Consider the following 21,676-nt stretch of genomic DNA (forward strand, 5'->3'; position numbering starts at 1 on the left):
CTGTTAGTTTGATGCAGTTGATTTAAAAAAGTAACAAAAGACAACAATGATAAGCACATACATACAACCGAATTCGGGAGCTACCCAGTGTAGGTGTAGACAAGAGTTTAGGTGCAACTTAAAAAATGAATTATGACTATTTATTTGATTTTAAAAAATGTTTCAAATTAATATTTTGAGAAACAAGTTACACTATAAATATTATTTTGTGGACTGACTTTTAATTCAATAAATTCACTTAATTTTTTGCCGATATTCCATTAACATTATTATGATTAATAGTCTTAAAAAAATTTGGGAAAATAGCGACACTAAGTTGATTTAGTTTCGTGGTAATAATATATTTGTCAGATTTAGCATATAATAAATAAAATACACTTCCGTGAGTTTGGAAATGTGTTTGGAAGTTTTCCAAATATATTTTTAACATGTATTCCGAGTGCATCGATTTTTATGACAAATAATAAATTCCCACTTTTCTAGAGAAAACTTCCTGATTTGAAATGAAAAAGCTTCATCCATTTTATTTTTCGTTTTTAGGCGACTTTTGCTTACTGGTACACCATTACAAAACAACCTGATGGAACTGTGGTCTCTCATGCACTTCCTCATGCCTAACGTTTTTCAGTCACACAGGGAGTTCAAAGAGTGGTTTTCAAATCCTGTTACGGGTATGATCGAGGGGAACTCTGAATACAATGAGAGTATTATTAAACGCTTACATAAGGCAAGTTAAATATTTATTTGTGTGGTAAGAAATATGTCACATTAAACTTTCTTCTCCAATACAGGTTTTGAGGCCTTTTTTATTGAGAAGATTAAAATCGGAGGTGGAGAAACAGATGCCGAAAAAGTACGAGCACGTCGTGGTGTGTCGTTTGTCGAAAAGGCAGAGATTTTTGTACGATGATTACATGTCACGTGCAAAGTGAGTAGTACCGCGATTCGGCAGTTACGGCAGCATTTACTGTAACACATTTTTTTAGAACGAGGGAAACCTTGGCTAGTGGCAACCTGCTGAGCGTTATAAACGTGTTGATGCAGCTGCGGAAGGTGTGTAACCACCCTAATCTGTTTGAGGTTAGGCCTACGATATCCCCGTTTCAGTGCGAAGGAATTAGGTACCATATTCCTTCGAACGTTTATTCTGCTTTAGAATACGATCCCTTCAAGGTGAGATTGCTACACTTTTAATTAATCACATTTTATTTCGTTTATGTTTTCATGATGATAATATACAAATGTCGGAGGAAATGAGATCCATTCAACTCATTTCTTATAATGAAGACCATCGAGGCATTTGTCTGAAGAAATAATTTTGATAAAATCCTCATGTAATATCCATACTTCTTTTTATCTAAATATATTCCTCCTTTCCAGCACGTTGACCTATTCTCCATGAACTTGTTGCTGATAATGCAGGAGCTACACCTCAGTTCCTACCAGTGTTATCGCATGCGGCAATCGAGAACATCTAAGAAAATAATTGAGCTCGATCAAACACCCGAGTTACCACCACCTTGTCCGCCCAGTAAATTAGCTATGAGAATTCTGCCTAAAGAAAAGCCGGTCGACGTCAAATCCGAAAAGAAAGAAGTGGTCATTAATCAGCCTCCTCCATTGCACTTGAAAAATGTAACGCCTCAAAACGTCAAAGTGAAAGTTTCTGGTGTGCAACTTGTCAATCAACAAGGAATCGTTAAAAGTGAGTGGACATATTTTTTTACATACCTTTACGCTTGACGTTTGAATTACTTTTTAGCTATACCGGTTGTGAATATAACGCAAGCGACTTCCAGCGGTCAGATAGCTACTCCGGTAAATGTGACTTCTGTTTTAAAGCCGGCGGACAAAATTTCTGCTAGTTTTGCCCAGCTGGTTCAAACGTCGACGGGGAAACACCTGCTGCTTACTTCTAATCCCAACATCACGGGAAACATTCCAGTTACCACTACAACTCCAGGTAATAAAAGTTTCTCATGCTCTACTGCTATGTAATCAGGAAGTCGGATAATTAAAATTTTTTGAAATAGGCCCATATTTATTGAAACGTTAAAATGTGAATAATTTTTTATTATCCCACTTCTGATCTTAATCTTTGCGATTTTGAAAGGGGGTCATATTTATGCAGAGGCTGCCTTTGATCTTTAGGAACACATAATTTTTTTCTCAATGCAGTTGTGAAAACTGAATTTTTTCTTTTGAGTCTTTTTTTTCGTAATTTTTGTACTCCATTGCTGGACATGCTAGTGTGATCTCAAACAACTGCATGCACGTATATGCCGTTCCGTTAATAAATACAAAATACTGAAGTAAAGGACTTCATAAGATTATACAGGGTATTCTTTGAAAGGGATAATAGAACATATTATTTTAAATAAAATGTTTCAAATGAACTTGGGTCATAGTTCACTTAATTTTTGAGATACATGATGAAATTAGAAAAATTGTTACACTTTCTGAAATATCTTTGGAATATTTAATGTATACTGATGGAATTTAGACCGATGATTTATCTAGGTAGAAGCAAAAACTTGCTAAGTTGACTTACAGACATATCAACCAGTGGCGGAGATACGAGGGATAAATACCACTAGGGCCCCCATAAATCAGTAGTGGTTCTGCAAATTCAATTAGTAGTTTTTATTCCCAATGACATATTTAAGGAAAAAAAAAAACAGTTTCTTTGAAGAATGAATCATATTAGTTCTGCTGAAATTAAAAATAACTAAAACTATTCATTAAACAGAAATAGGTTGCGAAACATTTTTTTTAGAAATACATTTCTAAATACAATATAAGTGGCAAAAGTTTAAAAAATTATTGAATTTTGATACTTTTTTAAGAGCCTTCTAAATTCCCAACCTTTTTCGCCTAAGGGCACATTTTAGAATACCGGTCGGGCGGCAGATACCATTTATTTTTTCTTGGGGTGGGCCCAGCACTGTAACAGGTCCACAAAGTCACCGGCTTACCGATATGACAAAGATGATAATAGAGTATAGGTCTCTTTTTCTGGGATGACTGGCTTTCTAGGTTGGGCCGTGCACATCCCTGCCCCCCCCCCAGGATTGTTAATAATACACGTAATATACTAAAAAAATACTTCATTTCAAAAATATTTTAGTATATAAAATTTATGAATTTTTATGTAAAAAACTTGACATTGTTATTAATGTTGGCGGCACAAGGATTGAGAATAGCTTACTTCGCACATGTTTATACAATGCCATGTGGATCTTTTCTGTCAAAATAAGCGTTTAACCAAAAATCATAATGGACATTTCTACAGAAGAAAACATTTCCCAAATATAAAAACAGTAATAAGGGTTCCAAAATATAAGCGTCAAAAAGCACATGGTAACAAAGAAATAGAAGTGAAGCTCAATCGCTAACTATTTCGGTTTAGAAATATTGTAATAGGCAGCCAAAATTAACGAACATTACCAATAATTGTCATACAATTTTTTTCTGGCTATACACTGGGACGGTTTATTGAAAACTTAAATATATTTTTAAAGGGATCGCACAGCACATGTAAAACGGTCTGCGGGTGTCATGGTGCCTGTGGACCCCTGCTCTAGAATGTTTATTTCAATGCAGAATTAACATTAGCCGTTTGTATTTTGCACAGCTAGCACCTTCCACCCCAAAGTATGTATAGTATGTACACCTAAATTAGGTTAATGTCAGAGTTCATTAACACTGGTTCACAAACTAAAGGTGCTTTAAAGGTTTAGTAAACACTTTTTATTAAAAACTTGAAATAATTTAAGGAAATTTCAAGTCTGGTCAGATTATTAAGTCTTTTTTTACTTTTTATTATATACATTTCATAAAGCAGGAAAAATAATTATATCAAATTATAAATTAGTTTTACTTTCAATTACTACCATATGTCTATATACATACCAATATTAATTCATATTTAGTAAATTGTGCAAAAAATAATTTCATATAACTATACAAAAAAAATATGGTGATTTTAAAGTAACATGTCAAAGTCTAAAGGCAATCTTTTTTTTTTCAAAATTACTTTCCATTGCAGTTTCGATGTCTGCCACTTTGTTGGTTTCGTACAGTTGGTTAAAAAAGATAACAGGCAACACTAAATAGTATTATAACTCAGTTCAGGAGCTGCCCAATGGTAGCACAGACAATAACTTAAGTGCAATTTAAAAAACGAGCTATAGTAGAACCGTTTTAAGATTGCCATTACGTCACGAGTGTGTCCTAATGTCAAAGACAGTCGTTACGGGTGTGAATTAATTATTTGTTATACGCCAAAAAGAGATACAATGATGGCATAAATGTCTTCATAGTCTCAGTCTATCACAGACAATCGATCCAATATTTTATGTGTATTAGAGTGAAAGAAAATGGACGACGTTTGTTGGGTATTAGTTTTAGACTATAGTTTGACTAGCACATTTAAAACAGAGTTGACAGTCAGATTAAAATTTTAACAGTTGTTTTGATCGCATCTCGGTACCTAACTGTTGGATATATTTTCTGAGCGTTGAAATATCGATTTTTTTGCATATTTTCGTATCCAGTAACACCAGTATTAAAATTTGCGAGATATCCAGATTTGGGAATTGTTAAGATGACATTTCATTTATATGCAAACAGTGACTAATTTGACTAGGATTTTTCGTCTTAGTTCATACGAATATTGCTTGTGACGCAATGGAAAAGATACAGCGGTTTTAGTATATAACTTGACTATTTATTTGGTTAATAGATTAGGCAGGTTATTATTCTGGGTAACTATTACCCCTTAATAAACTGACCACAATTTAAAGTGACACCCTGTATATTGTACATGTTATTTTACTAAAATTTTAGCCCTTTCTATATCCAAGGTGGTTAATTTTACCCAGATTAACCATAATTAGTAGAAAGGAGATTAAATGTAACTTTACCAAACAGATTGGTTATTCAATGATCAATCTTGTATGCTTGTTACATACATTTTTATAATTTTTTAAGTGATCGGGCAGTGCTTAATTACCTGTTGATTTTTAGGGGGACAAAAGTTAACTTTTCTATCGAAACAACCTGTCTCAACAATTGGAAATGCTGGTCACGCCATGACGAAGGCGTTTGTTAAATTCCAACTGACGTCGGTCACAACTGCGACTTCGACCACAACAATTACTACATCGGTATAAATCGCCTATTTTTTCTATGAAATTTCGATGCTGAATTAATATTGTTTCTAGAATTCCTCTGCACTGCCCAGTTCGAAAACCGAAGAAAACAGAGAAAAAGGTGTTAGAATACCCGTCGGGGACGATTACATAGGCCAACTTTATTCTAAACAAAATAGCTTGGATGTTCGGTGGAGAAATGACGAGAAAATCGTGGGATTACCAGTAAGTTTTTTTAGAATCGTAAATAATGTTTGACTTTAATTTTGATTTTTTAATTTTAGGGCGAGGAAGACCCAAAAGGCGAGCGCAAGAGGAGGTTGGAACTTATGGCTCGTGTGAACGAACGTAGGTGTTCGGCACTCCCGCTATATGGTAGGGATTTCCAGGACGTTGTTAAAGTGTTCGTTCCGAATAAGGTTAATTCTTGGAATGGCGGGCATATTCACTGCTTAAACACCCTATTTGGTAAGAATATCGAGGACACCACTGGACCGCTCAGGGAAATGTTGTACAATCCAGAAAGGAGGATAGAGCAACTTAAAGACATCTCTGATAGGTAAGATTGCAGCATTTTTAGATTTTAAAAAATTGTGTTTATATCGGTCTTTTGTAGTGCCGATAACATGCAAGGTGTGTCCCAAAAGTATCCGACCTGCATTCATAATTCTGCGCAAGCATTATTCTTCCTCATCCGGCTCATTGCATCCTTCAAAGTAATCCTCATTCCATTGAGCAACACCCTCCCATCGATGCTTCCACATCCTTAAACAGTTCTGAAACTCAGATTTCAGAATGGCCTTTAGTGCACTCGTCGCATTCGTTTCAATCATCTCTGTGTAGTCAAACCGGTTCCCTTTGAATTTTCACACTGCAGCAGCCGGTCAGTTTGTGAGAGTTACTGGTTACGCTTGTGCCCCACAGAGTCGCTCGAACGTTCTGGAGTTGAGTTATGAACACTTTTAGGACATACCTCGTATTTTGAAATTTTTGTATCAAAATTTAGTACACAGGGTGTCACGCTTAAATGTGATACAAGCCTGTAACGTCTTTATTTTTTGGCTGATTTCAAAAAAATTTTTTTAGATTGTAGGGGAAAAAAGTCTGATAGTGCTGCTTTTATTAATGTAACACACGGGCAACTAAGACGCTTTTTTTTGACGTCAAAATAGCAAATTTTTATTGGCAATTTTTTTTCCAAAAAAACATGTATTCTCATTCAGCATCCCTTAAAACGTTTTATCAGCAAGTTTCATCGAATTCGATACATCTTCAGGCGAACACTCCGTGATGTCGCGCTTAAATGTGATACAAGCCTGTCGTTTTTATTATGGCCAACTAGAACATCATGGAGTACACGCCTGAAGATGTATCGAATTTGATGAAACTTGGTGATAAGACGTCTTAAGAGATGCTGAATGAGAATACATAATCTGTTTTTTTTTTTGGAAATAAAATCCCTCATAGAAATGTTTTAAAATCTTATGAACTTTGACCTTCATATGCGCAGAAACATAATTCTGACCGTCGCCTAAATTATTCTACGTCCTAAAAACATAACACCTATTTATTCACAGTCTCTCTCGAGCTCTAGCGTAAACAAGCCTTTGATCCGATTACAAATATCATAATAAAATGCCCTATTCTTTATTATTTTAATTTAAACAATAAAAAAATATATAACGAACGTTCGTCAGTTGACTTTATTGATGCCCGAGCGCCTTAGTTCATGTCTACTTGTAAAGATGCACATGGTCTAGTTCTGAGTCAATGTTTTCACAACGTGCTTATTAGAAAAATTATGGGGATACGCCACGCCTTTCGTGCATTTCGCAGCTCATGAAATATTAAAAGACCTCTACCAATTAACTGTTTTGACGTCAAGAAAATGCGTCCTAGTCGGATATGTATTGCTTTAATAAAAACATCAGTATCACAGTTAGATAGTTTCTTTATTAGTGATGGGCATAATAGTTCTATTCGGAGAACTAGTTCTCGAGAACTACTTGCTCCAAATGAACTAGTACTTAAATCTAGTTCGCGAACTACTTTAGATATTCGACGACGTGAGTCACTAGCAAAAGCATCTCTCGTTCTCCCGTTGCCAGGCGCGATTGCGATCGTTCAGTCTTGGTGAAATGTACATGCAGATCGGTTTACATTTAGAGGGCGGAGTACTGAAATAAGCCAGCAAATGTACCACTGCGTTTTAAAATTTAATCATTTCAAATTAGTAATATTTACGAGCGGGTTGCATTGTTTTACATTAGCACTGAATCTAATAGCTGTTGCGCGTTTTTTAATAACACGCTTTTTCATTTCCTTCCAAAGTCAAAATGTATCTAAATTAAGGCAAAATATTTTAATGTACAGTAGAACCCCGATTATCCGAGCTATTGTGGACCAAGCCTACCTCGGATAATCAAAAACTCGGATAATACGGACTTTATTTTTTACTGTAAAATAAAATCAGATTTTTAATCAAATTACATATGTTTTATTTACGTACGCAGTAATAAAGTATGTAAGTACTAAAGTAATATGTGTGTATATACCTAACAGTATGACAAGCAAGCTAAGGAGTAAATAAAGACGAAATTTTCGTTTGACGTAATCGAGGAGCGCGATTTTTTGCAGCAATGTCTCTCCATTTTTTCATGAGAAAAATGTCTGCTGGCGTTGCTTCGTTTTGCTGCTCCACATAAGCTAAGGCAGTTTCAAATGCAGCTAAAGCTTCCGAATGAGAAACTTTCTAAAAAATGATTTCTTCATCAGAACTTGATTCTTCAATGCGTTGGCGTTCTTGAACGATTGACGCAATCTCTTCATCAGTGTAATCCAATTCCACATCATCTCCTCTGATCCACTCTGATCGGTCAAAATCGACACAACACAAATAGTTCGCGCGAAGTACTTTGTTTTAGAATAGGGAACTAGTTCTTTTAGTTCACTATGAAGAATTGTTCGTTTTAACTCGTTTGTTCGCGAACTACCCATCACTATTCTTTACCCTCCATTTTAAAAAAGAAATTTTTGAAATTGGCCAAAAAATAAAGAAGTTACAGACTTGTATCACATTTAAGTGTGTCACCCTGTACACATATCTGTTTCTTTCATTATTAATTACTTTTTAGGTTTATATTCTACGTACCTGCTGTGAAAGCCCCCGAACCCGAGATGCAGGTCTGGCATCCGCCGCCCAGCAAATACTGGGGTCAGAAGGAGGATCGGCAACTGATTCAGAGGCTGTTCTCTAAACCTGCCACCTCCTTGCACCACATAGCCTCGGCGATGGTGACCCAGTTCCCCGACCCCCGCCTGATCCAATACGACTGCGGCAAGCTGCAAACATTGGATCGCTTGCTGAGAAAACTAAAAGCGGAAGGACATCGGGTGCTAATATTCACCCAGATGACCAAGATGTTGGACGTTCTCGAGGCATTCCTTAATTTTCACGGCCACATTTACCTTCGTCTAGATGGTTCGACCAAAATCGACCAGAGGCAGGTGAGTCTTGTTATCCACATGCCACTAAATAAAATGCTAAATGTGGTGAAATTTTGAAATATATACCATTTCCCTTAAAAAGTCACTTGAAGTGACCCATTGTACATATATTTTTTTTTATTTCAGGTTTTGATGGAGAGATTTAACGGTGATATGCGTATCTTTGCTTTTATATTGTCCACTCGTTCCGGAGGGGTGGGTGTTAACCTCACCGGGGCGGATACTGTGATATTTTACGATTCCGACTGGAATCCAACCATGGACGCCCAAGCACAAGATCGTTGTCATCGTATCGGGCAGACCCGGGATGTGCACATCTACCGGCTTGTCAGCGAGAGGACCATAGAAGAAAACATTCTCAAGAAAGCCAATCAGAAGAGGTTGTTGGGCGATCTTGCAATAGAAGGTGGCAATTTCACCACGGCTTATTTCAAAAGTGTAAGTTGAAAAAATTTTACTTGAAAAGAAAAACTGCTTATTACTTTGTATTTCCAGTCGACCATACAGGACCTATTTAACATCGATCAGAACGAGGACAGTGCCGCAAATAGGATGTCCGAGATCATAGAAGCGAAGAAGGAAAGGGAGAGGGCACTTTCAGCGGAAAGCGCCGCTGTGGGAGATGAAAAAGCTGCGATGGGCGCTCTAGAAAATGCGTTGGCTGCTTGCGAAGACGATCAAGATGTTTTGGCGGCGAGGACAGCTAAAGCGGAAGCGGTGGCGGATCTTGCCGAGTTCGATGAGAATATTCCCTTGGAGGACCAAGAAAAGGATAAAGAACCAGAGATCAGTAAGGCTGAACAGGAGATTAACAACGTTATAGAGAAGGTAAGCTATGTATATATATTTTTTTGTTTATAAGTTTGCACTGTCGATCAGTTTGCAGTTTTCGATAGCTGTTTAACTTTTGCAACGGTGCTAGAATATAGCGATGGCCAGCATGTTTTTAAATGACAGTGTTAAAAACTATCTAGAACCTCGCAACAATTTTATAATTTGAATTATAATTCAAGCAATGAACAATAGACGACTGGCAGGAAACTTTCATTTCTATTAAAACTGCATAAATTTGTAACGGGAATAGTTGAGAAAGTTTTGATGGAGTGGGTTCAATATGTACATCCATTGAAAAGCTTTACATCTGTTACATAGCTCATTCTGTACAGGGTATCTCAAATTCGATACCCCAGAGCTGCTATTGGCTCATAAAAGACAAATAAAATTTTCACTAGGATTTCAAATAGAACCACTTAGACTTGCCTTTAAGTTAAAAATATTATTTTTGGAACTGCCTGTTATGATGTCATGAAATATATTTGTCCCATAGACATACCTATTTCATTTCATATTAGAAGAGTTTCTCTGATAAACTTTTTTGATATCTCCTTTTGTTTAAAAGTTACAAGTAGACCTGTGAAAACGCGCTTATTTTAAATATCTCAAACAAAAGTGAATTCGCCATGATTTAATTCCATATCGGTTTAACGGTCGAAAGCATATAAACTATTATATTCGACATAATATTGTAATGTAAATATAGAACCATAAAATGACAACAATATTTATTAATCCTTATACAGGGTATAGCAAAAGTACCGAAACGGCAGAATAACTCGGCGGGAGAGCAGTTTAGAAAAATGTTAAATACAAAAGTTTCAGGATTTCTCCCTGGCTATCCGATTGTCACCTTGACCTCGAAGATCATTTCAAGGTCAACATTTTTCTCTAAAATGCTCTCCCACAAAGTTATTCTGCCATTCCTATATTTTTGTTAGTTTGACCTTGTGGAGGCCTCAATGTCAAATGGGAGGGGCCATTCAAGATCATATCTGAACGTAAGATTTTCCACTCATTTCATTTCTGGGGTCAAAAGTATAGGGTCCCATTTGAAAAATCACATTTGACCTCGAAATGATCTTCAAGGTCAAGATCACCGTCAGGGAGAAATCCTGAAACTTTTGTATTTAACATTTTTCTCTAAAATGCTCTCCCGCCGAGTTATTCTGCCATTCTGGTACTCTCGCTCAAACACTCGGCCGCAAAAAGAGGCGTACAATATTATCAGTCTTTCCTCACGAGATGGGCCCCTTGGTCCATCTTTGATCTTAAAGGCGATTTCTTCGCGTCTAAGAGAAATTTCCTCTTTAAAAAGAGCCAAAAATCAAATTTTTTCGGTGCGAGAAATACCCGAAGTACATCCGATATTTAGACAGAGATTCCGACCAACGTCAGTGAAGACGTCAAAATAAATTTTGTGTTTTGAGGTATTTTCCCAGCTGATTGGGCCGCAGCGGGTCGTTATTTTGCCGTTAGGCACCAGTTCTGGTCTTTTAGATACGATATTATGGCGATTTCGCTCAAAATTACTTTCTCTATCATCTGTGTTCGTTTGGCACACCGGAAATGAAACATCCTGTATATTATTTACCAACCTACAAACAAAAATATTTTTGAAACGCTAAGGAATTCAAAAATTATTTCTAGCGACTCCTTTTAGCCACTTTTACAAGCATTATTTTTTTTAACCGCTTAATTGAACACCCTGTGCATACACGAATAAATATTGTTAGAATGCTTGAAGCCACTTAGTTTTTTTTTACAGTATATCAAAATTTTCTATTAATCCACCATTTTTTTAAGACATTTTCCAAAATTTGTCATTTTAGCATTGTACATTACAAACTAGCTCATCAAAATGTTGATGCCCTTATTGAAGTAATTAATTATTTGCAGCTCTCACCCATTGAGAGGTATGCCATGAAATTCATCGAGACAACAGAGTCTGCATGGTCAGCGGAACAATTAGCTGCCGCAGAGAGGGAGATAGAAGAACAGAAGCGGGAATGGGAGCAGAACAGGCTGGCGGCCATGAGGGAGGAAGAAGAACGTCGGGCACGGGAACTGGAAGAGGAGGGCGACATCATCACGTTCTCCCGGGAGGACGCCACCAATCAGGTTAGCACTAAGTCTAAAAAGTTAAATAGGTCTAAAAAGTTGCTGAACAGATCGAAAAACATCAACAAAGCACATAAAAAATTAGTGAAACGGACTATGACGAGTGACGAATCTAGGGTCTGTATTAAAAGAGTTAAAAACAAAAGGATAGCTAAGAAAGTAAGTGGCATTAAATTGGAACCAACTGAGGACAGCGTCAAGATGGATATGTCGCACGATAGTCAAACTATAGAAGAGACGCAGATCAACGGGGAAACTGACAGTTTAGATAGTACCGAGTCTATCTCTAGCGTTCAAGCGTTGAAGCAGGTGTCTAATCATGTAGATCACAATTCCCCAAGAACCAGGTCGAGAGGTACAGTAGCCATTAATTTGTGGACATTAGACGTGAGCCCCATTTTGCCTGGCGAGAAACCCCTCAGGAAAGTGAAAGATCTAAGTGACCCAAGTGAAAGGAAAAAAAGGCATAAGTCTTACGTTTCTGAAGATGACAAAAGTCAGTCAGAAGACGATAAAGAACCGAATAAATGGAACTTGAAAAAAAAAATTGTGCGAAGCAAAAAGGATAGTGTTAGCAGCGTGGAGGATGCGGACATTGAAATTAAGACATTTAACCTTTCAAACATGACTGAAGATGGACAACTGACAGAAATCATCAATAAAGGCAAGATTTGCCATGTCCTTTTGAGTAATATCGTAGCCGATGGTCAGTATTCACTTCCAGAAATTGCAAATAGTTCTATGGAACTAAATGTGAATTTACCGGAAAGTAGTTCAGATGATCCTGGGCACAATGAAACACTACAAATAGAAGCGAGTTCAATTAATGAGCCAGTTGTGGAGGAAAAAGATTTAAAAGATCAACCTGAATCTGTTGAGAAAGAAAAAGATTTAAACGAATCACAAAACACCACGGTTACCATCCAACAGGAAAACGCGGAAGTAGTGGCACCCGAACCGGACAAAATCGAAAAAGAAACGCCTAAAGAAAACATAGAAAGTAACAACAAATTGGGAAATATTTCTAGTCATCTCGACAATGGCCTCGACGGACCTAAAAAAATTCCCCCGAAGGTGACTAAAAGGAATTTATTTAAGAGTCCTGATGGCAGACGGACTTACAGGAGATTTGGGAGGGGTGTCCACAACAAAACTCTAGATAATTGGGTGAAACGCTCTCCAAAAGCTGGTGGTAATGTCAGTGTGAATAGTAGAAAGGCGGAGGATAATGTGGACGATGTGAACAAGGACGTTATAGAGGCGAACGAATCTATAAACGATTTGAATCAGACTGTATCGAATTCCGATCTGGTGTCAGAAGTAGGTAACTCTAGCGACTCTAAGCCCGATTAAATTGTGCACTGTTTGCTATTTGAATGGGACTTATATTAAATTATACTGATATGTGAATATGTGATCTTATTGTTAAAAAATATCTTGTACAGATTAGTAGAGTTATAGTTTTTTTACAGAACAATTTTTATTGCGGATACTTGTAAATTATAGAGAGTGAATGTGTACATGTTTGTTGCCTTCCAAAATTTGTTATCCTTCGAGAGGAGACGTTTTCAGATTAGTTTCTTATTTATTCCGGTTTTAAATTTACTTTTCAGTCATTCGCCACAATTATTGTTTTGTTTCTTTTCTTCTGGCATTCGTAGAGATACATCTAGATACGAAATTATGACCACTTTATTTTCTTTCACTTTATTATTGAACTATTAAGTGAGATAGTTAAATTATTTATTATGTACTCGAAATTTTATATTAGATAATGTCTAAAATCTCCAAAAAAAATATATATATTAACGACTTCTGATATGTATTTAATCTGACAAAGATATTCATTTAAAAGTGAATTAATGTTTATCAAATAAACTTTATTCAAGAAAAAAAAAACATTTCAGAAATTTGAATTTAATTTAATTAATCATGTACAAAATTGTTGGTAAATGATTTGATCGTATCCAAAATGATTAATTTTATGCAGTACGGCAACATATTATATATATTTTTTTAAAGAATTGCATTTAACATGAATTTTGCTCAGGGAATGTTTTGTTAAAAGATTGAATATAAATCATGCCAAAAGAAAAGACTGAAGACAAAAAAATTTGTTCATTTGTGTACAGTGAATATATTTTTTACACGTCACGTGTATTTGTAAATTACTCGAACCGAAAACATCAACGATGCATTCAGGCATGCCCGTTTAGTATTCTTCTTTTTCTTTTGGGTATGCGAATGGAACGTCGAGTTTTCGGAATATTAAAAAAAAAACTTACGCAATGTAAAAGTACTGGCCATGTACATAGTTATTATAAAAAGAAAGGAAAATAAAGAAGTTCTCTTGCAAGTGTTTGTGTTTGTTTTGCGGGGTGGACGTGGGTTTTGGTGCCTCTTTTGCTCAGACGTCCGCAGCGGGCACCAAAACACTGCCCCGCTGGACATGAGCAAGGGGGTTTCTTTCAAACCTACGACCCACCCCAAAGTTTTCTCCTGGTTCTTCAATATCAGACCGTTTCGTTATATAAACAAAAAAATTTATGGTAAATTGCTTTTCTTTATAGTTTTAAAGGTATTACCATAAATTTCAAACGGATTAGAATATTTTTTTATAGAAAAAATGGATTAGAATACTTCTCATATATTAAAAAATATATATTTGAAGTCTTAACAATGTAAAAAGTTACTTCAACCATAACTTTTAAATTTAAATCATTTTGTGTGTGGTTTAAAGGAACTGTTAAATGTAGACTTTGAAACTTTGGAAAAAACTTGGGGTACGTATTGATTTATCATGTTAACAATATATCTTTAATTTTATTGCACGGTATAAATCAAATAGTGATTTATACGGCAGGATACCTTTTAAATTTTCATTTATTATCATTACAGATTTGGGTCTCTGACAACACAATGGAGCAAATGCCTGTAAGTATTTTAGTATACTTTGCATTTATCAAAAATTACTATTTAATACAAATGGTAATAGTTGGAAATAGGAGAAAGAAGTAACGGTTTGATTTCCTTACTAACCCAACGTTTCGATTTGTTTTAAATCATCCTCAGCCTATAAATAATTTTACATGAGATAAAAATATTAGATATACTCGTAAATCGTTAAAAACTATAAAATTGAAAGTTTTACAACGATATTAAAAAGCATTAAAATTGTTACCAAAATTAGGTCTGCACAATAAAAATATATTTAAACCAAAAAAAAATATATGCATCACTCGGTTTTTTTGACAATGATTTTATCTCTAGGTTAGGTTATTTTTGTTTATATATTTTTTTAACACTAACTTTATACTAGAAAGGTCGGTAAACTCCGCTGATGCGGAGTTGAACTTTCTCTCGGGTCGCGCGATGCGGCATGTGCACCGCTGCGTGGTGCTTTCCTCGCCGGTTGGTAAAAATAAATGGTATAACATTTTTTGAAACACCCTGTACTTTAGTTTTTAAATACCATGTATATAAAAGTCATCAACATCGTAACTTCGTAATTATCTTTGGATCGTTTGAAGTTCAATGCAATATTTTTAGACATCCTGTGTATAAAAACCTATTTGAAAAGTTATATTTTTTTCTTATGGAAAGATTCAAAAAGAAAGCTCCATAATGAAAATAGAATACGTTAAAAATAAAAATCCAAAGCTTTCAGGGATTCCATGGGAGATTCAAAAGTCGACCTCCGGGTTGCAATGTGACACTTACCGCTGAGCTATCTTCGCCTCTATACAGAGTTTGTCCGTATTAGTATTTGTATTCCTGTTCATAGCCGAAGTAAACAAACATTTTCGCAATGTTAAAAATTTTGTTTTTCTGCCATAAAATCGTCCGCGAAGGACTCGAAACGGTATAAAACATATAAATAATCGCCCATCGCTGTACTGGCGCCACGGGGAACATCGAAATCGACAATTCTAACGTTTTTACCGTTGTGATAGTTTGTATCAAAATATTCTTAATCTCGCCTTATATTTTGTTACATTTAACCTAATAAAAGTTGAGGTTGATATAGAAGAGACAACGTTGCGACGCGGCATCAGAAAAGTGTCCCGGTAGTGGAAAGGAGACGTCGCTGGGTTGCAGGAGCTGCTCGTATTCAAAGAGAAAAGATTCGGCTCCCTCTCGGAACAAAGCGCGAGTGCCGGCAGTATCCATAAAGAAAATTATGACACGCAAAAATTGCGTTTTGGGCGAAATAAATCGGGCTTTACAAAAATATTGGGGTTCCACGAGAGAGATGCAAGGTGCAGAACCTTTTTAAAAAGTAAATTTTGGCGTTAAAAAGTAAAAAATATCCTTCGAAAACGTCCCGTGGAGACGAAGAAAGGACGAAACTCACACATAGAAGCTGAGTAAAGCCTTGATGAAAAAAAGCATGTAGCATTTGAAATCGACCCTCAAAACGTCCGTCGGTGGGCGTTCCTGTCGGGTTCTGTCTCTCTCTCACAGCGGAAATTTGCGTTTTTGGCCACAGAGCCCCCGGAAAAATGAAATTTCATTCGGAAGACATTAAGAAATGCCTTCAAAATATGCCAAACGGATAAAGCAAGGACGATGAGATCGGTGCGGGAGTGAAAACCACCTGCAGCAATTAATATATCAGAATGTATATCCAATGTTCTTATCTTTTGTAATATTAGCTATACCTTTGAGGAAGATTTAAAATAAAGCAAAACGTTGGCCTAGTAAGGAAATAAAACTTATTTCTTTGCCTTATTATTGATACTATGGTTGTTTGCACAAAAATTTTAAAGGCGCGAAAGTATTTTAGTCTCTTTTTGATTTTAATTGAAATTATCTCCTACAGATGTGGTGTCCTCCGACGCCTCCCCAACAAGAAGGGGACATTTATGTAGACCAAACAATGTCCTTCTTGTATGACATGAACATCATGTCGGAATCCCAACTACCTCCAATATACGTTAAAAGAGAAGCCAAGCGAAATCGTCTGGAAGCTGGTCTGGTAGACAGCCGAAGAGCTATGAAAATCCCTCGGAAGGAAGAGTCCACCAACGCTCCAAAATCCCTCTTCCATTCCGCGACTATACTGAAAATGCGCAGGGAAATCAAACTGCAAAAGTATCGTGGTCTGGTGCGGCCTTCAATCCCGTTACCTGGCAAGTCGGGCATGCAGAAACCGCTCGTAGAACAACCGTTGTTCCACGAATGGACCATTCACGAAGACATGGCATTGTTGAAAGTCATCCAAAGCTTCCAAGGGTTGCCTCTGAATCTGATAATGAAAAATCCGGGACACACGCCCAATTGGGATTTTGTTTCCGACTATGTGAACACCGTGTCTATTACTTACCGGTCGCCTAAGCAGTGTCGCCAAAGATACGAATCGCACCTCATGCAAAGGGAGGAGGGCAAACAACTAGGTCTGGACAGCACACTGAAGAAGAAAAAGAACAAGGCTGGGAGTCTTCCAAAGTTTGCCATGCAGACGAAATCAAACCGTCCAATGCGTACTTCTCAGATGTACACCCAAGACAACAATTCGACCTTCTCCCAGGTAATGGTGGAGAGGTTCGAGGCGCTGAAGAGTATCGCCAACAAACGAATGCCGACCAGCAGAGCAGTAGTTAACAATCCCCTGATGAACAAGTCCAAGCACACACCTGTATTAAACGACTGCGGCATAGACTTGGACCACCCCGTGTTACCGGTAGAGGTCGCAGCGAGGCGAGCCGAGCGTATTGCCAAAGAGAAGAAGACCATGACTCCAGAGCAGCAGATCGCCGCAAGGCTGCAGATGATGAAGGGCATCATGGCCAATCAGCAACAGAATGCGACCGCCACATCGTCAACTAGCAGCCAAGTTGTTGCGTCTACTTCCTCGGTACCTGTAGTGGCGTCTGCTGGTATGCAGATTGTTGTGTCACAGAGTCCTGCCGTTACTACTGTGAGCGGTGCGACGGTTCAGAGTGCACCCGGAACTCCACCAAGTAAGTCGTTTTCAATTTTTTTACTTCACTTGTTGAAAATTAGGCACATATTTGTATCATTTTTAAATATTCTCCTCGAAGCTTTTAATTTTGAGTAAATTAAAATATGAATTTTTTTTAAGATTTTAAAATCAAAATTCTAACTTAATTTATATGTTTTTTGATAAAATGTTCTTTATTTTGGTTTGCAGTGCAATGCAGCAGTAGTACTGTGCAATCCTGTAAAGTAAGAAAATAAAAAGCCCTAGATTTTATAAGTTAATTTTTTAACAAATCTTAAATTATTGTCCCATTGTTCCCCAGATAATAAAATTCCTTTTGTGTTTGGGTGTTAACTGGGACGTAAATGAAAAGACCATGTTCCGAAAAAAGTTGTGAGCTAATCTTGCACTTTTTACTAAATATGGGCGACACGCAATCATTTCCTCAAAGACTTGTGTTCAATTCATTCTGCTATTAAACCTGTTTTACATTTACTAATTTTTAATCCAAATGTCACAATTCACTATATTTGTGACACCTTTGTACACATTGCAGTAAATTGGTCAATATATTGGGCAAATTTGAAGGTACCATTTTTTAGAATAAAAATTATGGTAGCAAACCATCAGCCATAATAAATTTATAACTTAATACAGATTAATGTAACTACAATAACCTGGAGATGGGAATATTCCTGTTTATTGAGTATTCTCGGAAAACTTCTGTTGAAAATTTCCCATATTTTTTCTTTTATAAGATTTTATACCATTTCAGAAACACCAAATTGTTCCAAGATATTTTGCTAAATTGATTATTTCTCAACACCATCTAATGTTTTGGGTGATCCTAGCATCTGCAATAGTATTTAAAATCATTCTTAAATGAACAGACTAATAATTGCATAGAATTTAATTAATTATTCTTGTTTAAAAATATAAAGATGCTTGAGATTGTTGGCTATTTTTTTTAATCATAAGAGGGCAGGAATAAAAAAATTGGAAATATTTTCTTTATGATGTTGGTAAGTCAGTAAAAATTCCTAAAAACAACTCAATAAATTACTAGTCCTGTTGCCGTCTCCAATTTCCTGGCTAATTTATTGAAGTTATACTACGTTCACTTTACATATTTCGACGAAATAAACAATTGCACACAGTGCTGTAATCATAAAAGTAGATGGAACATTTAGGAAAATGGAAATGTTTCATGGAGTGTAAAACTCTAAAAATATCTTTATAAAAATAAAATTAAATTAAAAAAATTATCAGCTACACTACAGGCTGCTCTCATAGTTGAGTCATTTATTTTAACAGCTGGTAGAGCTCATAAAAAAAGTTGATTTACCAAAAATCGTTTATATTAAAGTTGTCAAATAAAGCAATTATTAACAATTACACAGGCCAACAAGGGAAAAATTCCAGAGATCAGACACTACGTTTCCGAAGGCATTTGGCGCGCTGAATCCGAATCTGGCCTCAGAATTGATCCATCACCCTAGGTTTCCGAGATATTCTAACCTAAAAGTGCAAAAAACACGTATTTTTGCTATTTTCAAAGTTATGTAACTTGGCGAAAAATTTTTTTTTCTCAGAACTGAAAATATCATTGGAAACTACTATCTTTCCCCTTCAAAACGCATTTTTTTATTTGTAAAAAGCTTTATTTTTCGCGGAGATATCGTCGATTAAAGATGATCAGTATAGCTACCTTATTAAACCATGGCTCGACCTATAACACAATATCACTAAGCGCTACGAGCCTTAGATGTCAGGAAGGTTAACCCCAAGCCCTGTAACTGAATAACACTAAGCGCTACAAGCCCTAACCACCAGGAAGGTTAATCCCAATAACCCAAATAACCCAATAACCCAATAACCCAATTGGTTCATTGAATATAGTAAATGATTGCTTTAAAATATAATAAGTGTATCATGACATTACTCAATATATTACAATATTTAGGATAACTAGTAACATTTCATGGACGATTAGGGCTCACAGCGCTTAGTGTTGTGGGGTTATAGGGCTTGGGATTAACGTTCCTAACAATTAGGGCTAGCAGCGCTCAGTGTTATGGGGTTAGCCATGATGTAATAATATAGCCATACTGGTCATCTTAAATTGACGATATCTCCGCGAAAAATAGAGCTTTTTCCAAATAAAAAAATGCGTTTTGAAGGGGAAAGATAGTCGTTTCCAATGATGTTTTCAGTTTTAAGAAAAAAATTTTTTTCGCCAAGTTACATAACCTTGAATATAGCAAAAGTACGTGTTTTTTGCACTTTTAGGTTAGAATATCTCGGAAACCTAGGGTGATGGATCAATTCTGAGTCCAGATTCGGATTCAGCGCGCCAAATGCCTTCGGAAGCGTAGTGTCTGATCTCTGGAATTTTTTTTTTTAAATTTTGTCGGCCTGTGTTATTTAAAGAAATTGAAATTTAAAAACTTTATAATACAAACCTGATTTATTGTCATTTTCGACCACTCCATTGTAAAAACATAAATTGTTTGTCTACTACTGATACCGGGTATGCCTTTTTTTTTGTAGTTGCTTTTCGATTTGATAGTGCTAAATAATTCGTACAGTAGTGTGTGATATTATTTTTGATTTGTGAGTGTTTTGTGCAATAAAAATGGCACATGTTTATGAAAACAATGAACTAGTGGACATAATATTAACTTACGGGGAGTGTCAACAAAATTCAGCCGCAGCATGTCGCTTGTATGTGGAAAGGTCTTCTTTACGAAATCATCCGGCTCAGTGAATGTTTTTAAATTTAGTTATAAGATAAATTGTTTGTTTACTAACATGGACCTTATGCTCGTTTTGGTCGTTTTCGACAATTTCTAAAATTTCTTTCTTGATTTCCACCATTTTGCGCGGAGGAGGTCTTCCAGCGTAACCTTCTTGTTGTCCCTTTAAATACCCTTTGTTGCGGAGTATAATAACTAAATTTACAAACATCTGCGGAGCCGGATGATTTCGTAAAAGAAACCTTTCCATGTACAAGCAATATGCTGCGGCTGCTATTTGTTGACACTTCCCGTAAGTTAATATTATGTCCACTAGTTCATTGTTTTCATAAACATGTACCATTTTTATTCAAACGGTCAAATAAAGTTTTATTATTTTTATAAATATAAATTAGAAAACGAAATATAGTGGACTTCAGTTATAACGACATTCAAGGGAGAGTGAAATCCCGACTTACTAAACATATGCAAATGCATAATGTAAACTCATTAAAAATCACCAAAATTTGCTAATAAATTAGAACTATTTCAATTGTCCCCAATTTCTTGACCAACTTCTTCAATTCATTGCATCAAAAAATGTGTAAAACAGATTTTCGAGATGATATATTAAATTTGAAATCAGTTGACATAAACTTTGAGGTTGTGGTGATAATTTCTTAGATTAATAAACACAATGAACTACGAATTATTACAAATATTTCAGACACCCTAAGAGCCCAAAGAATAATAGCCTCTCCAATTCAAACATCAACTGTCGTCTCAGTAGCGAGCTTAAATGCTCAACTGCAGGCTGCTACCCAACGCCTTATCGTTTCCGCTGGCACCGCTGGCCAAGGAAAAGCCGTAGTAGGTACGGCGACCGGAATGCAAAGTAAATCCATCAGCCCAGCACAACTCGCCATGATCAGACAAGCGTCTTTAAAGCAACAGTTGCGGTTGCATGCAGGAAACTTAGCCGCACAGGGAGTGAAAACTTCTACGGTTACGATAGGCGGGCAACAAGCCGTGGTGCAATTTACGCAGGCTCAACCCAGGGCGCAGTTCGTCAGGCAGAGTACGGTGACGGTGGGTGGTAAAACAGGTATCACGAGAACAGTGACGGAAGGGGAGGTCGCTCAATTGTTGAAGAAGCAACATCAGTTGCAGCAACAGCAGAAGGCGACGGCTGGTGGGTCGACCACCATACAGAACTTGTCTCCGCAAGTCTTGGCTCAGGCTATACAAGCGGGCACCTCAGGGGCGCCTGTTGCGACATTGGTGAAAGCAGTTTCTAACGCGGGAGGTAAGAAATTTTCTGTATTGTTGAGTTTGTCTCTGTGTTACCTGAATAGTTGAATCGATTGATATTTGGGCGTCAA

General features: G+C 36.5%; 1 protein-coding gene across 2 annotated transcripts in view; it reads left to right on the forward strand.

Annotated features, from left to right (window-relative positions):
• The window catches only part of LOC108904569 (helicase domino), a 35,205-nt gene that overhangs the window by 8,921 nt on the left and 4,608 nt on the right, over positions 1-21,676 (forward strand). For both annotated transcript variants that reach the window (XM_018707178.1, XM_018707177.2), the window contains exons 5-19: positions 541-727; positions 792-928; positions 987-1,173; positions 1,381-1,705; positions 1,763-1,963; positions 5,029-5,168; positions 5,226-5,378; positions 5,438-5,712; positions 8,288-8,660; positions 8,787-9,098; positions 9,156-9,488; positions 11,394-11,615; positions 14,514-14,549; positions 16,438-17,578; positions 21,022-21,600. In XM_018707178.1, coding sequence (XP_018562694.1) covers positions 541-727; positions 792-928; positions 987-1,173; positions 1,381-1,705; positions 1,763-1,963; positions 5,029-5,168; positions 5,226-5,378; positions 5,438-5,712; positions 8,288-8,660; positions 8,787-9,098; positions 9,156-9,488; positions 11,394-11,615; positions 14,514-14,549; positions 16,438-17,578; positions 21,022-21,600 — 4,601 coding nt within the window. The remainder of the gene's footprint in view (positions 1-540; positions 728-791; positions 929-986; positions 1,174-1,380; positions 1,706-1,762; positions 1,964-5,028; positions 5,169-5,225; positions 5,379-5,437; positions 5,713-8,287; positions 8,661-8,786; positions 9,099-9,155; positions 9,489-11,393; positions 11,616-14,513; positions 14,550-16,437; positions 17,579-21,021; positions 21,601-21,676) is intronic.

The sequence above is a fragment of the Anoplophora glabripennis genome, unplaced genomic scaffold (genome assembly GCF_000390285.2).
Source record: "Anoplophora glabripennis isolate ALB-LARVAE unplaced genomic scaffold, Agla_2.0 scaffold131, whole genome shotgun sequence".
Lineage (NCBI taxonomy): Eukaryota > Metazoa > Arthropoda > Insecta > Coleoptera > Cerambycidae > Anoplophora > Anoplophora glabripennis.